Raw genomic sequence first — 15,619 nt, 5'->3', positions numbered from 1 at the left:
CCACAGGACGCCACTTCCTCCAGCCCAGCCCCGCCTGAGGTCATAGTTGTCCCTCTCTACCGGGTTAATACCGACAGAGGGCACGAAGGCACTGACAGACCTCCAGCATCTCTGGGGCCCCACGGCCCCCCGGTCCCGGCGGCTGCCCCTGCCGGCTCACCTCTGACCTTCCCGACTCTAGACGATTTCATTCCCCCTCATCTGCAGAGGCGGTCCCACCACAGCCAGCCAGCCAGCGCCCCTGGCTCCCTCCCCCCAGCTAGCCAGACTCCACCGTCCTTCTCACCGCAGCCTCCGCTGGTCCCTCCGGTCCCCGAGGGCCTCCGCAGAGTCTCGGAGCCTGACCTCACGGGAGCTGTTTCAAGTACCGTAAGCCTTGCGGGATCCCCTTTCTCCCAGCTTTCCTGAATGTCTGCTCCCGGCAGTTAAGAAAACCAGCAAACCAACCCCAACCCCTTTCTCACTGAAGTACTAAGTTCTGAGAGAGACGCCGGCCGCCCTGTGTTGTGTGATGACCGGCTGTGTTTGCTTTTCACTAGAGCATGCCTCCCCTGTGTGTTCCGTGGGCCCCCGTGGCTGTTCACCAGTCTGTCTAGACGCTCTTCCTCTCTGTCCTGTTTGGAATGCACATCTTCCTGCAGAGAAAACCACTTCCGTGGCCTTTCCTTGGACTAGCTGTGCTCTTTGAGGGGCCGGACAGAGGTAGTATGGAGAGCTGAGGAGAGCTGCAGAATCGTGTGGAAAAGCCAGCAACAGGCACGGTGCTCACTGTTTCTCTAGCAGGGAGCAGGGAGATTCTAGGGGAGGCAGAGATTCACTCTTGTTGATTCTGCAAGCTCGCGGGCTTTCTTTTATATACAGCAATGGCAGAGACCGGGTTTTAAAAAAGGAGTTTAATTGAGTACATAGAGAGACAAGCCCCAGTACAAGTGTTAGCACTGTTTCCTCAAAAGGAAGAACGTTGTTGAGGCCCCTGCATAGTGGCCACCAGGGAATTTTGAGGCAAAACAGTGCTCCAGTGGTCATGGGAAGTTAAGTAAGTGTCCTGACACTTCAGGTCCTGATCTGCGAGGGATGCGTCCCCATCGTAGTGGGAAAGCCAAGAGCTTTAGAGGAAAGACTGAGTCAAAGGACCCAGTCTGTTCTCTCCTCAGGAGCCCTGGGAACCGAGAGACTGGAAGAGCCTCAGTGTGAGTCATAAAACGGGGACACATGGATCTGTTGGGCTGTGGGTGCAGTGGATCCAAGTACAGAGAAGCTTCTCTTTCAGGGCTCAGCACAGAGAGGTGCTCAGGAAATGTCAGCTTTGGTGCTGAGGGTGTGCCCTAGCAAACGAGCCAGAGCCCCTCAAAAATCAGTATCTGGCTAGTTAACCATTCATCATTGAGTTCTGGTCATGTTCTAGGTATTCTGCTAAATGCTGTGGGCACAACCATGAACAGGATTTATCTGAGTGGTATGTGGGTGCTCAAGTATAGTGCTCATGGGATCCTCTGAGGTTATACTCCTAGAGTTTCTGATTGAGTGGGTCTGGGGAGGGGCTGAGGACTGAGGCTTGGTAATAGGCATCGGGGGGAATTCTGATGCTGATGATCTGTGGCCCACATTTTAAGGTGTAGTGACCTTGTGGGTCATGCAATTGGCCCACTAAATGTAACTAAATGTTCCTTAAAGAGGTATGCCTACAAAACTGGCTCCAGTGGCTCATTAAACATTAGCCAGTCATGCCAAGAGCAGGGAGTAAACTTGTATTTCAGCTTGTAAGAGAAATTACAGTGAGCTATCGGGTAAAAAGCTGAGAAGGACTACATCCCGGGCTTGGTCCTCTGCTCAGACCTCTAGATACAATGTGATGCAGTTAAATGGAAAATGTGTCCCTCAGTCGTGTCCAACTCTGCGACGCTATGGACTATAGCCTGCTGAGCTCCTCCATCTATGGAATTTCCAGGCAAAAATACTGGAGTGGGTAGTCATTCCCTTCTCCAGGGGATCTTCCCAAGCCAAGGATCAAACCCGGGTCTCCCAAATTGCAGGCATTCTTTACCGTCTGAGCCACCAGGGAAACCCAATGGTTAGGTGAGGACCTGGCCAAATGTGGCCCGGGGGCTTGGATATCCTAACTTTGAACCTTGCCCCTCAGCTCTGTTGGAGAAAGGTGCTAGATTATTCACGGATGCACTTTCCTCACCCCAGCTCAACTTAGAGATGAATTTAGAAGCCACTCTTGTTTTGGAAAGTACAGGCAGGGAATGTTTCTTTGGAGCAGCATGTAAAGCAAGTCTTGTTTTTATGGCACAGGGTATCATCATGAGTAGTGCTGTGTACTCTACACTTTGGGCTTCCCCGGTGGCTCAGCAGTAAAAGAATTTGTCTGTAACATAAGAGACACAGGAGATGCGGGTTTGATCCCTGGGTTGGGAAGATGCCCTGCAGGAGGGCATGGCAACCCACTCCAGTATTCTTGCCTGGGGAATCCCATGGACAGAGGAACCTAGTGGGCTACAATCCATAGGGTCACAAAGAGAGGGACATGACTGAGGTGACAAAGATGATTCTACTCTTTGTCATTTGCATAGATCTAGATTTTCATATTGAGTTTTTTTTTCAGGTGTTCCAGGAAAGATTAGTTGGGCCAGTATCTTCAGTATCTCAAACTTGTCTGGTCAGCCTGGTATAGACTCCCAGGTGGACTTCCTTTGGCCTGAAAACTTCTGGTTTGGCCTTGGGTACAGAGTAAGAGGTGAAAAAGGAAACTGGTCAGACTCCTGCATTGAGTGAGAATTATCAAGAGAAACAGGAGCTCCTGTGGATGGTGGGCAAACCATGGGTTTATATCTGCTCCATTTGCAGTGATTGAAGAGTAAGAAGGAAGAAAATTTCATGTTAATTGATCCAAGTTCTTTTAGTCAATAGTCATTTTTGTGATGTTCCAGAAATAAGATTTATGCCAGAGTAAAATCTAGGAGATGCTTAATGTTCACATGGTCCACCCAGGCACTTACACTTTAAAGAGCTGTATGCCTGATATTTTGTGTGTTTTTTGGGTGCATTGTGGCAGAGTTTTGACACCACTATGTCATTTGTCTTTATTACATCACTTTGAAAGTAAATGAGGACAAGTGTGGTTGTTTTCCCACTATGCAAAAGAAATGAGATGAAGCACTTTTGTCCAAGATCATATTTTGTCTTTTGAGTCTTGGGGAAAGGTTTTATTCGCTAAATTGAGCTGCCACTCATAACTAACAGCTGTTAGAGCACTTTCAGAAAAGGTGGGCTGACCAAGCCGGTATTTTTAAGGAAGCCCCTACTGTGTGTCAGGAGCTGTCCTGGGTGCTGACACGCATATCCTGTATTTGATGGGCACGTGTTCCCTTGCCACAGAAGGTGTAGCTGGTAGATGTCTCCTGTCATTCATGGGGCGTTTACTGAGCACCGGGGTCTGCAGGCCACTGTGCTAGGCACAGGTGGAAGATCAGGAAGGGAGGCGAGGCCCCTGTCCCACAGGTGCTTATAGAGTCCTTGGTCTCTGGTGGAGCATACTGATTGCTTTGAGCTACACTTTTTCTAGAAGGTAACTATCAGTTTTGTTCTTCAAACCTTTTGTTCTGGCTTTAGGGTCTGTAAGCTTCAAAATAGAAACTTTGCAAAATTTATAGGAGTGATAGAAGAAACTACATATCCTTACTACATTTTGAGATCTTATTTTCATGTCTCTAAAAAGACTGATATGGTTCCCATTATGCAGATTGTAATGTTAGTAGTAATAATTTTATTGGTACTTCTGGCAGACACCTCAGACTCTCAAAATCAGGATTTTCATAAGTCTTCAGAGATCTTTGTGACTCAATATTGGAGTGAAAAAATGCCACAGTAGGACTAAATAATGTCCTAGAAGTGAGTGCTGGTAGGGTTGTTCAGTGGGACAGATGAGAACAGCTTTCCAAGAGCTCCAATACTTAACTCTTCCCTGTTCTTATTAATACATCGATGGCTTCTCGTCCTCACGGCGTCTCAGTGTTTCTTTACATAAGTACTAAACTTTCCTGATTTTCCCCCAATTAAACCAGCTCTCGTTCTCAAATTGCATTGTGGATTGCATGAGTTTCGCATGTTATGCTACTTTGATTTGAATTTGCTTTTTCAGTAACCGGATTGAGCCACAGTTTTGACCAGATGAAAATAATGAATGATGTTGCTGAGAGTTCGAGTAACATTCACCTTCCTTCTCTCCCCTTACTAATCCCAACAAAAAGAATAAACATTCCACATTAAACTTCTAACTGGAATCAACATGTCTCACTGGTTACATTTCTTTTTATAATTAAGGTCCTTGTAAAGCTTTAAATCTCTTCTTTTTAGAAAGCCTTATCTCTTGGTTTCATGTAGTTGCACTGAGTGACAATGATTGCTTCCTTTTCAGGACTCGAGTCCTCTATTAAATGAAGTTTCTTCATCCCACGCTGGAACTGATTCCCAGACCTTTGCATCAGTTAGCAAGCCATCATCTGCCTACCCGTCCACAACGATCGTCAATCCCACTATTGTGCTCTTGCAACACAACCGAGGTGAGGGGTCTGCGAGGGGCACCCCGCCCCCCGCTGGCCAGAATCAGCCTGGCTGTCCTGTGATGTCTGGAGCAAGGATTCTGCCGTTCCACAGAATTGTTCACAAATCCCATTCTTCCCCAAGGCTACCTGCCCCAGCTCACTTACTTCAACGACCCACAAAGTAGATCGCAGCAGCGGACAGAGGCCCCCTATGGGGATGAGGCCAGGTGTCTGAATAAGTAGGTGACGTGTGTCCCAAAGCCTGGGTATTCAGTTTTCCTCAGGTGGGAGCTCCAAAAAGAGAGAAAAGACAGAAAGGACAATGTCTGCCCCTTAATTCCTGTCATGGGAATTCTAGTCAGAGCTTTGCTGGGAAAATCTTGGTGCCGTCATCTCTCTTTTAAGTGCCATTCTAAACCCTGAAGCTCTGTGACATGGAATTTCTAGAAAGCAAAATTTCGAACACCAAAATTAAAAAGAAAACCTACCGGATGGGAAATTTTCTAAAATAGAAACTGTTTTTGTGTCTCTGCAACAGAAGCTTTTGAACTTTCTCTTGGTGACTCATGGCCTCCATTCCCCAGAAGTCACTGCACTGGGTGCTCCCTCAGCAGTGCCCTCTGGGGACCTGGGCTTGGGGTGGGTCTTTGCCCCTTAAGCTATGTGGCCCCAGACAGCGCTGCTGAGGGCTTTCCTGTTTGTTTTCCAGAGTTTCTCTGACTGCTTCTGGTCGGTTCTTCCCCTTCTCTGAAGGGGTGTCTTAGGGGAAACAAGAGTGCTTTGAGGTGATCATTGTATATATCGACCTTTCTGCCTTAAAATTCCAGAGGATGATTCTAAGTCCCAAGTTTTCCTTTTTTTAAAAGTTTAGTTATTTGGCTGTACTGGGTCTTAGCTGCAGCACGCTGGGATCTATTTCCCTGACCAGGAAACACACCTGGACCCCCTGCACTGGGAGCACGGAATTCTAGCCACTGGTTACCTAGGAAGTCCTGAAAGTTTTCAGTTTTGAAATTCCGTGCAGGAATAAACTTTCCCTTTACAAAAGTCCTTTTCAGTGTAAAATGTCAAGTTTTAAAGCAGTTTCCTAATGTAAAAGGGGCTCTTGAGTCTGAATTTCAAAACACATTGGAGGTTTAATCATTTTATTCAGAGCTCAGCTCAGTACCGAATCTTCCTTGACTCCCTGCTCACCCACTTCATAGTTTTCCTCCCTGCCCCTCCCTCTCTGTGTTAACTTGGATGAAAATCGACTGGAGTCTATTTTTAATTGTTTTCCATATTAAATGGAGTTCTTCTGTTTCCTGTCTCTAACTTGAAAAGCAGATGAATGAAACATTTTCTCTCACTTAAAATCTTCCCACTCAAATCTTAGTTATTTTAGTAATCCTGTTTTTCATTTTTGGGGGCTCCGCTATTAATTTCCACCCATGAATCTGTGTCCTTCAAAGGATAGAGAGTCCCAACCCCCACACTAAGCTACAGAAGAGCCCATTCTCCTCCCAGCAGTGGGATACCCCTTACTGGCAATAGCTTTTTCTGCCCAGAAAGTGTCCGTTATGCAGGACAAAGTGAAATTTTGGTTCTCTATGAACTTCTTTATGACTCATCTTTTTAAACAAAAAACAAAAAAAACTCACTCAAAAAGAAGCAAGCAAGTTAGTTCCCAGAAGGAAAGGCATTTTCTCTAAAGACAGGATTTATTCCCAAGGCAACTTGGTTTTTGGGAAATGCCAAGTGTAATGCCAGCTGCTTCTGATGACACCTAGTGAGACGTTTCTGGGCACAGTAGTGCCTGCAGTTCTTTTTGTTTCTTCCCTGAACAAATAGAATCTTCTTGTTTACTCAGATGCCTTTGGTTCTTGCCTTTCTCTTTTGTCCCATGTCCTGCCTGGGGGCTTAAACATCAGAACCATGCAGCCTGAATCACACGTCCTTCCGAAAAAGGGTTCAAATAACTTCATTGTTTGGAATTAAAAGATAACTTCCCGTAAAGAGTAAACCATATGCTCCTTAAGGAGGCGGGAAGAGTGAAGGAGAATGGAAGCCCCTAGTGGGCCCGGCTTTGGCTCACAAGTCATAAGCTTGCTTTAGGTCAGGCATTTTGGGCTTTGCTTTGGAATGTACCCAGCCTGGCAGCCCTGCTTTGCCTCATCAACAGAACCCGTGAAAGCAGTTTAACTATTGCAAAGTCTCCTGAGGGAAGGATAACTCTGCTCCACTTCTAGAATTCTGGTGTAGTCATCGTAGAAAAAGTTCCCTTTGTTCCTGCCCTGGCTGCCTAGGGGCACAATGTGACAGCGACCCTGGCTGCACCTCTGGCTCGGCTCTCACGTAGCCCCCATCACTCCCTCTGGAGTTTCCCATCCCACATGTGCCAGAGGGCAGATGGCTTACCATCAGTTTGGGGAGGAGACTTTGAACTGGAAAACTCTCAGGACCGAGAGAGGGTCTGGGTGCCTGGGAGGCTCTTGGTCACAGTGCACATAGAATGCTGGGAGTTGGATTCAGAACGTCTTTGGTGTGTGAGGGGGAGGGTTTGGGGAGAGGTTCTCCATATTTTAGCAAGCTTGCAAGACATATCCATGGACCACATTGGCAGACAGGAGCTTGGTGGTCCCAAATTTCTGGATCTCATGGTCACGTGAAATAGTCTGGGGACCACCCTAGGATTGCTCATTTCTAACTTTGCCCTAAATAACACTCCTGAAAAGCAACTGCTGTGATCCGCATTGCACACATCTCCTCCTCGGAAAGAAAGGCTATCCCACACCTCAGAGGCAGGACACCATGTCACCTCGTCAGTTGAAGTTGATGTCAGTTGATTGCTGGGGAAGGCCTTGCCTGCAGCTTGGAGACCAGCATTCAGGAACCATAGATTCAATGAGCACTTTAACAGACAAGGAAACTGAGGCTGAGGCATCACATGATTGGTCAGTGCCATCTGACAGGTTGCCGGCAGAGCTGAGCTGGGGCCCTGCTGAGCTTCTCTGGTCCAGCCGGTGCGAACCTTGTCCATGTGCCTGACATGAACACGGCGGCTTCCACTGGCCGCGAGCTCCCCTGCTGCTCTGTTTACTTCTTGCCACGCTGGTTCTGGAAGGAGGGTGGGGACGCAGCCGAGGGGGATGATGACAGCACCCAGGGGCTGGCAAGTGTTCTATTTTTATACTGTGGCTGCTTTATATTTAGCATCTGTAGAAGGTCATTTCTGTGCTTATCCCGAAGCACGTACACACCAAACTCTCCAGAGGAGATGCTGGCTTCCCCTCTGTGAGGGTGCTGGGAGGATGGGAAACCAGTGGACCTCTGATGTTAAGAAATAGCTGGGCCTGGTGATTAGAGAGTTAAAAAGAAACCTGGGGGACCCAGGTTCTAGACACAGCTCTGATTTTCAGCGTCATCTTGGGTAGTTTGTGCCTCTTGACTGAGGTCTCTCAGCCAGTGCTGACCTACCTGCCAGGGTTATTGTGAAAATTAAAAGCCTTAACATCAGTGAAAGCTCTGGAAACAGTGTCTGGCGTATAGAAGCTCTCAGATGGTAGCTGCCATGGTTGTGATTCCATTTCCTCAGAGGTACCAAGACTGGGATGTATAAGGTCCTGCTCTCTTGAGACCAGGGGAGCTGAGGGGTCTCCTTCAGTGATCAGATCAGCTTAATACAGGATGTAAACAACTCGAAAACAGTGACAGTTCTCTGAGTCCTGGGGGGAGGGAGACAGCAGACACTACACCCAGATGATGGAGCCACATTAATACCCCTGTATTCAGCTCAACTACACACCAGTTTAGCATCTAAGCTCAAGGAGAGTGAGACACAGATTAGGGGATCCTAATGAATTGTGCCAGGACTTCTTGGTCTTACTGTGTTTGTGTAAACCTCACTTACACTGTGTATTTTTTTGTTTTATCACAGAACAGCAGAAACGACTCAGTAGCCTTTCAGGTAGGTGAGAAATATTTATTTACACATTAACACGTGTTCCTGCTAAAGCCATCTTCTGGCCACCACCTGATGTGTTCAGTCAGTGAAGTCTTCTGAGCTTCTCTGATGTGTTGGGAACTCAGCTTATTGCTGGCTGCAAGGATGATCAAAATAGGCATGGTTGCCGCCTCCCTGGAACTTGCAGATTGGTAGCTGTACCCTAATGGTACAAACTAGTACATGTGTCCAGTGGGCCTGTGACAAGTACCTTGATGGGTAAGAACATTCTATTCTGAATAAAAGCAACAAGGAATTGTGCTTTAGATGGAGTTCTCCTGGCCAGTGTCATTGAAGAAGGCACCTTCCTATTGCTTCTGTCTGTCTTCTAGGATGTGACAGGTTTGGGGCTGGGGAATGTGGGTAAGTCCTCTTCTTTTTGGCTTGCAACCCTAGTAGGTGACCCTGGGATGATGGACCTAGGGGAGAGCCTCCAGACCAGCAGTGCCTGGAAGAGGGCAGAAGAGCACTGTCTCTTGAACTTGAGGGGGCATCAGACCCTCCTGGAGAGCTGGCCAAATCCCGGATTCCTGGGCCAGAGATTGGGTGTCATGGGTATAGACGAGAAGTTGCATTTCTCACCAACTCCCTGGTGGCTCTAGTGTTGCCCTCTGTACTGACTGCACCAGAGTTGCAAGTTTCTTCAAGGGTCAACAGTGGCAGGGAGTGACTGCAAGTATAATCATGTATCAGGGCTCACTCTTTGATAAGTGTGCAGAATTGGGACAAGGTTGGGGTGGGGAGGGAACCCAGGAATGGGAATGTTTTAGGGATTTCCTTCCGACTTTGTGTAGCCGGAATCCTGGTTATCCCACTTACTGATGGTGTGACCTTAGGCAGGTTCCTGATGATCTAAACCATGAAATCAGTTTTTATCTGCTGAATACGAAAGCAGTAGTGCCCCTGGGTTCTGCATGTCAACAGCTTAGCACTGGTGCTCGTAAGTGCTTGATAGACATGAGTTACTGTTGTCATTTGGTGCCTCCATTGGTTCACTTGTTATTGTATTAAGCGCCTCGGCGTCAGGCACCAAGCCAGGATCTGGGGCTATATCAGGGAACTGTGCTTCCCTGGAGCAGCTTATGGTGTGGGATCATGGCTTGTAACCTTGGTCATAGACTCATTTGGAGGCTCTAAACAAGGTAGTAGATTCAGTCTCAAGGAAAAACCACACGTATGCAAACACATGACATGTGGTGGATTTGCAGATGCTCATGAACTCAGGGCTTGAGGACCCCGATCTGGCGGATAACAGAAGCACTGTTTTCTTGAGCAGCTGCTCCATGACTTCTGGGTCCCTTCCTCCCACTGCGGTCCTTGTGATTCGTGGAGAGCCCAGTGGAGAAGATACAGGGTTCTCACACCCTCTCCACTTTATCGGGACTTGGCCGCAGGGTCGGGACAAGCTGTGGCTGAGCTCGGGTGCCCTTTGTGGCCCCTCCAGGAGCTGCCTTGCTCCAGCCCACTTCATTCCCTGGCTCCAGCCCAGGTGGCTGAGAATAGGGTGGCTCTGAAAAGGAGCTCCTGTGGGCACCTTCCTGCCTTTGGGAGTCTGAAAGGGCACCTCAACACAAGTTAGGGACACAGAGTTTGGTCTTCATTCTTCCTTCTTTTATAGTAGCTGTTTGTCCCTGGGGAAGTGACTTTACCTCTCTGAACCAGTTTTCTCATATGGGAAATAGGCGTGGTAATCCTTGCTCCTGCCTCAGAGAGGCACTGTAGGGATCCTGTGGGGCTTCCCAGGTGGCTCAGTGGTAGAGAATCCACCTGCCAGTTCAGGAGACGTGGGTTTGATCTCTGGGTCAGGAAGATCGCCTGAAGAAGGAAATGGCAGCCACTCCAGTATTCTTGCCTGGAGAACTCTGTGGACAGAGGAGCCTGCTGGGCTATAGTCCATAGTGTCGCAGACTCAGACACAATTGAGTGACTGAACAGCAACAATAAGGGCTCCTGTGTGATAGGAGGGGGGCGTGTGCTTTGCACCCTAGAAGGTGCTTGGTGAATGTCACGGCTTCTCTTTAATGTTGGCAGACTCAGGCCACTTCCTCTGCTCTAAAATAAGCCCAGCACTTCCATCCTCTAGTTTTGGGACAGATCCACCAATCGTGTTTGATAGAGTGGGACAGGATGTAGGTACTCACTAAAAGTAGTTTTGTTTAAAAAGAAAGAGCACTGTTTTGTTCAGAAGCTCCTGCAGGAGAGAGGGCTGGTGGGGCTGGTGCTCTGGAGTAAGGAGAATGGGGCTTTGCCCCTCGCCTCAGTGGTTATGGGCCCTGAAAGGACCACCAGCCTCCCTCTCATAACAGATTTTGTATTGAACCTCTAAGGGGCTTCATGTTCAAAGAGATTCATCCAGGAATGAGACCTGGGATTTGGCCTCATGAAGCTCTTGCCCACTGGGTAGAAAGACCAGAAAACAAAGGCTGGGACGGAGGGGCCAGCATAGGGTACAGAGAAGTCACCCTCCCTTCCCCTGAGGAAAGTGCAAGTATGGCTGTGTTCCTCAATCACAGAGCTTTGGGTGTGAAGAATAGGAATGCTTTTCCACCTCTCACAAACACAGATGTCCTGTCCAGGTTGTCAGCAGCATCCTTTATGTAGTGGCCCTTTCCAGGACCTGCCTTTGAAAGCATAGTATAAAACTAGAAGGAAGTGCTCCAGGATGTCATGTGTTTGCCTAGTGAGAAATAGCAGCAAGACTTCACTGTAACCCATAAGATGTCAGAGGGAGGCCCTGTTACCTGCGTGGTACAGTGAAGTGCCACCTTGGGTTTCCACTGTATAAAGAAACATTTCTTTAGAGGCTGCAGTTCAGCCCTCTGTGTATTGAAACCCAGTCAATCACGAGTCACATGATCACGGGCTTCTAAAATGAAATCATTCAGAGCTAATTTTTGTAGATCAAAAGGACGCTGGCAGCTTAGGAGCAAATCCATGGACTGTCAGCCTGAGTTTTGCAATTAAGTGATTGTTGCTCGAGCCACCTGCCCTAACAATTTCTTAAAGAGTCACTCTGGGTCTGGAAATGCTGAGATTGGCATATCTGTGATCTTTCCCTGAAAAGATGAGGGTGTAGACTGGGAGCGTCTCTAAGCCTGAAATCAGCCTCATCTGTGTTGCCTGATCACACTTAGACAAAGCTTTTCCAGGAGGGAGGAGAGTGTTCAGCAGAGCCATGTGAAGGGTGAACTCTGGTAAGGCAACATCCACCCACCCTCACATCCCCTCACCCTCCCAGGCCTCCTGCCAACTCCTTGAGACCTCCTGTTAGAAATTCCTGGGAGCCTGAGAACTCATCCCATAAAACCAGTCTAATCTTAGCATCCTTTAAAGCATAAGGTGATAATGTCAGAGATACAACAAACTAGTGAATAAAACAAGACAGAAGCACTCAGAGAAGCAGAGAACCCACTAATAGTGACCTGGGAGAAGGAGGGCAAGTGGGAGATACAAACTGCTGGGTGTAAGAGAGGCTCCAAGGAGGGATCGCACCATATTTTGTAGTAACTATAAATGGGGGAGCACGGCAACCCACTCCAGTATTATTGCCTAGAGAATCTCATGGACAGATGAGCCTGGAGAGTTATAGTCCAAGGGTTGCAAAGAGTCGGACGGACACAACTGAAGTGACTCAGCACACGTAAATGGAGGATAACCTTTAAAAATTGTGTAAAAATTTTAAAAAATCAGTGCTATGAGAAATCATTTTAATGAATGAAAATGCCTATATCTTAAAAAAATTTTTAAAAGGTGATGGGGTTTTCTGAAGCACTCGCAAAGCTGTTTCACACAGAGCATTTAGAAATTTCTCTGTGGCCCCAGAATGAGTATTTGTTTCAGAAGCTCCTTGGAGATTGGGCAGATCCTGACGCACTCCTTCCTCCCATGCTCCTACTTACTGCCCACTTCCTGCTCCCGGATTCCTCCCTTTCCCTGCCACCTGGCATCTCCCCTCACTCCCCTCCTGAAATTTGCTCCAGAGTGATCCTGTGACTCTTTTTTTGCCTAAGGTAAAGCTGCCTCCTCAGCTTTATTTTTCTTTATTCCTCTGACGCATTTAACATCCCACTTCTTGGAACCCTGTCTTCTCTGGTTTCGGTGACACTTGCTTGTTCCTCTCTGGTTTCATCTCCTATCCCTCCAATGACTCCTGTAAGCTTCTGGGATACCTTTTTTTTATTGCTTTTCATCCTGTAGCCATGACATTCCTCAGTATGTGATGTTGGCCCTTGACTCTGCTCTTATCTCCTCTGCTGAACTCATCCATCTCTTTGCCTTCGGCCATCACTTTTGTGCTGATGGCTCCAAGATCACCCTCTTCTGGGACCTCTTCCTGGGCTTTGCTCTCATACTTCTTCAGGGTCTCCATGGCATTTCTACTCTGTCGAAGGAGTGGAGGTAGCCATCTCCCTGCCTTCTCCAGCCCATTTCCCTTTCCCAACTTCTCTGTTGAGATCAGGTCAGTCTCTCAAGTGCAAAACCTCGGTCCCCTCTTTGAGCAAGATCAGACAGGATGTGGCTCAGAGAGGACCGATGAAGTCAGGTGGACACGGGGCCAAATCCCAGTGTGATCACTTGCTGCTGTGTGACTTCAGGAAGGCAACTTGACTTCTCTGTGCTTGGTTCCCCTTACCTGTATATGGAGGGATGATGGTAGTTTCTTCCACACAGGGTTATTGGAAGGATGAGATGAGATTATGAACTTGAAGAGCTTAACACACTGCCTGGCACAGGATAAGCTCAGAGGAGTTCAGGGACCCCTGGCATTTGCTTATGCTGTTCCCTCTACTGGGAGCACTGTTCCCCTCCCGCATGTGTCTGACTGACCCTCCTCTGAGAGGTGGCCCTGAACTGCAGTTCCTTGGCTGACCTGGGTGCAGACTCCTCTGTCAGCCCTGGTCGCCTCTGTTCTCATTGCTGGCTGTCCTGCTCTTTCTGCCACTAGACCATGAGCTCCTCAAAGGCCAGGCTAGGAAAGGTGCACCCCGACGTCCACAGCACATGTGAATGCATAGCATCCACAGTACATGTGAACACATAGCCCCTGGCAGGTGCTTACTTAGTAAATGCTCTCTGTAAATAAATAACATGCCTTGGAATAACAGAATACACCAAGTTTATAATCTATTAGCTCTCTGTAACTTCTGATCCTGAATTGAATTAAATAAACCGTAATGTCCTTTTAGTGGTTTGCTGTTTTCTGAGCACTTGGTATACGCTATCTTATTAGGGCCTTACCACATGGATGTGAGCTGGCCAGTTGAAGTGTTATCCCCATATCTGGGGATATAGAGGAACAGAAAAGTTAAGTGACTTCCCCTAGGTGAAGCAAGAACTTTCAAGTAGTGTTTGGCCACCCTGTTGTGGATTTACCTGTTCCCTGACTTCTAGAAGAATCAAAACTACCTGGATTTCTAGAGCACCAGGTACAAACCTCTGTAGGGCACTTAGCACAGTGTCTACATATTTTTTAAAAGGGTCAAATGCGTGAAAAATGGTATGGAGGTTTCTTGGAAAAACTAAAAAATAGATCTACCCCATGACCCAGAAAATTCGATTCTTAGGTATATGGCTGAAGAAAAAAAAAAACACCAATTCAAAAAGATACTTGCACCTCAGTGTTTATAGCAGCATTATTTACAGTTGCCAAGGTATGGGAGCAGTGTGAGTGTCCATCAACAGATGATGAAGAAGATGTGGTGTGCATACAGTGGAATACTACTCAGCCATAAAAAGTGAAATTTGCCATTTGCAGTAACATGCGTGGAGTTGGACGGCACTGTGCTAAGTGAAATAAGTCAGAGAAAGGCAGATGCTGATGATATCACTTACATGTGGACTCTAAAAAATACAACAAACTAGTGAAAAAAACAAAACAAACAGATGTAGAGAATAAGCTAGTGGTTACCAGTGTGGGGAGGGGGCAGTATTTAAGGGTAGGGGGAAAAAGTTATGGGATTATATGAAATCATGTGTGTGAAACTTTAAAAATTTATAAAACACTGCAGAATTTAAAGAATCTTTCATTCAATAAATAAAGAATAAATTAAAAAAAAAAAAAAAAAGGGAGCCAGATGGTAAACATGTTAGGCTTCACAGGCCATATGGTTTCTGTCGCAGCTACTCGGATCTGCCGTTGTAGCTCCAAAGCAGCCATAAATAATGTGTTGGCGCAGGCTGTGGCTGTGTTCTAATAAAACTTTATTTACAGAAGCCAGGGGCTGGGCCCTGGTGTGCTGACCCCTGCTCAAAGCACAGCTCCTTCCAGTTGCAAATTGGCAAACACACTCTCCCCCAGCTGGATTGTTTGGGGGGAATTTGGCTCTACCACAAGAGCTTCAGTTAATGGTTGCTTTTCTTTTCTAGATCCTGTCTCGGAAAGAAGAGCGGGAGAGCAGGACTCGGCACCAGCTCAGGAAAAACCCACCTCCCCTGGCAGGGCTGCTGAGAGGAAGGCGAAGGATGATAGCCGGCGGGTGGCCAAGAGCGCTCAGGACCTAAGCGATGTTTGCATGGATGAAGTGGGCATCCCACTCCGGGTACGAGTGTGGACCTGGAAATCCATCCTAGGCTTTGCCCTAAGCCAGTGACAGGTGTACAGCCCTGAGTCCACATGAACTCCCTCTGTGGGTGGCAGAGACCCCAAAAAGGATCCTCACCACTGTCCCCTCTCCAAGCCCACGGAGGCATGTGGAGCCTCTAAGAGCTGGGCAACAGCTTGTCCCAAGGCATATGTTAGCTGTTACTTAATCCAGGAGAACAGGGTTTTGTGGTCAGATGAATGTGGGGAGAAGCTGGTGGAACAATGGCAAAGCAGTTTCTGTGCAATAACAGAAAGGCTGTTTGTTTGTTGAGAGGCTGCAGGCACATGCATGTTCAAGAGGAGAAGGTTGAGGGCCCTATTTCCCCGTCTCCTTTATCATCATTCTGTGGTCCAAGCTTAGAGAACTCTGGGCAGGGTGTGAGGCTTAGGGTCCCTGCTACAGTGCGTTCAGGAAGAAGTTCCCCTGGTGGAGAGGTGGGAGATAACCTCATCATCCCGGGAAAGTAGGAAACTCTTCAGGGACTCACAGGGTGCATTCAGCTTGCA

At 47.6% G+C, this 15,619-nt stretch overlaps 1 protein-coding gene across 36 annotated transcripts in view; it reads left to right on the top strand.

The window, feature by feature from the left end:
- The window catches only part of SORBS1 (sorbin and SH3 domain containing 1), a 234,332-nt gene that overhangs the window by 141,748 nt on the left and 76,965 nt on the right, over positions 1–15,619 (top strand). For 19 of the 36 annotated variants that reach the window (XM_059881768.1, XM_059881759.1, XM_059881758.1 and 16 more), the window contains 4 exons: positions 7–369; positions 4,421–4,565; positions 8,464–8,493; positions 14,896–15,068. In XM_059881768.1, coding sequence (XP_059737751.1) covers positions 7–369; positions 4,421–4,565; positions 8,464–8,493; positions 14,896–15,068 — 711 coding nt within the window. 36 annotated transcript variants of the gene reach the window in all.

This window comes from Bos taurus, chromosome 26 (genome assembly GCF_002263795.3).
Source record: "Bos taurus isolate L1 Dominette 01449 registration number 42190680 breed Hereford chromosome 26, ARS-UCD2.0, whole genome shotgun sequence".
Lineage (NCBI taxonomy): Eukaryota > Metazoa > Chordata > Mammalia > Artiodactyla > Bovidae > Bos > Bos taurus.
This window is presented reverse-complemented; position numbering and strand designations above follow the sequence as displayed.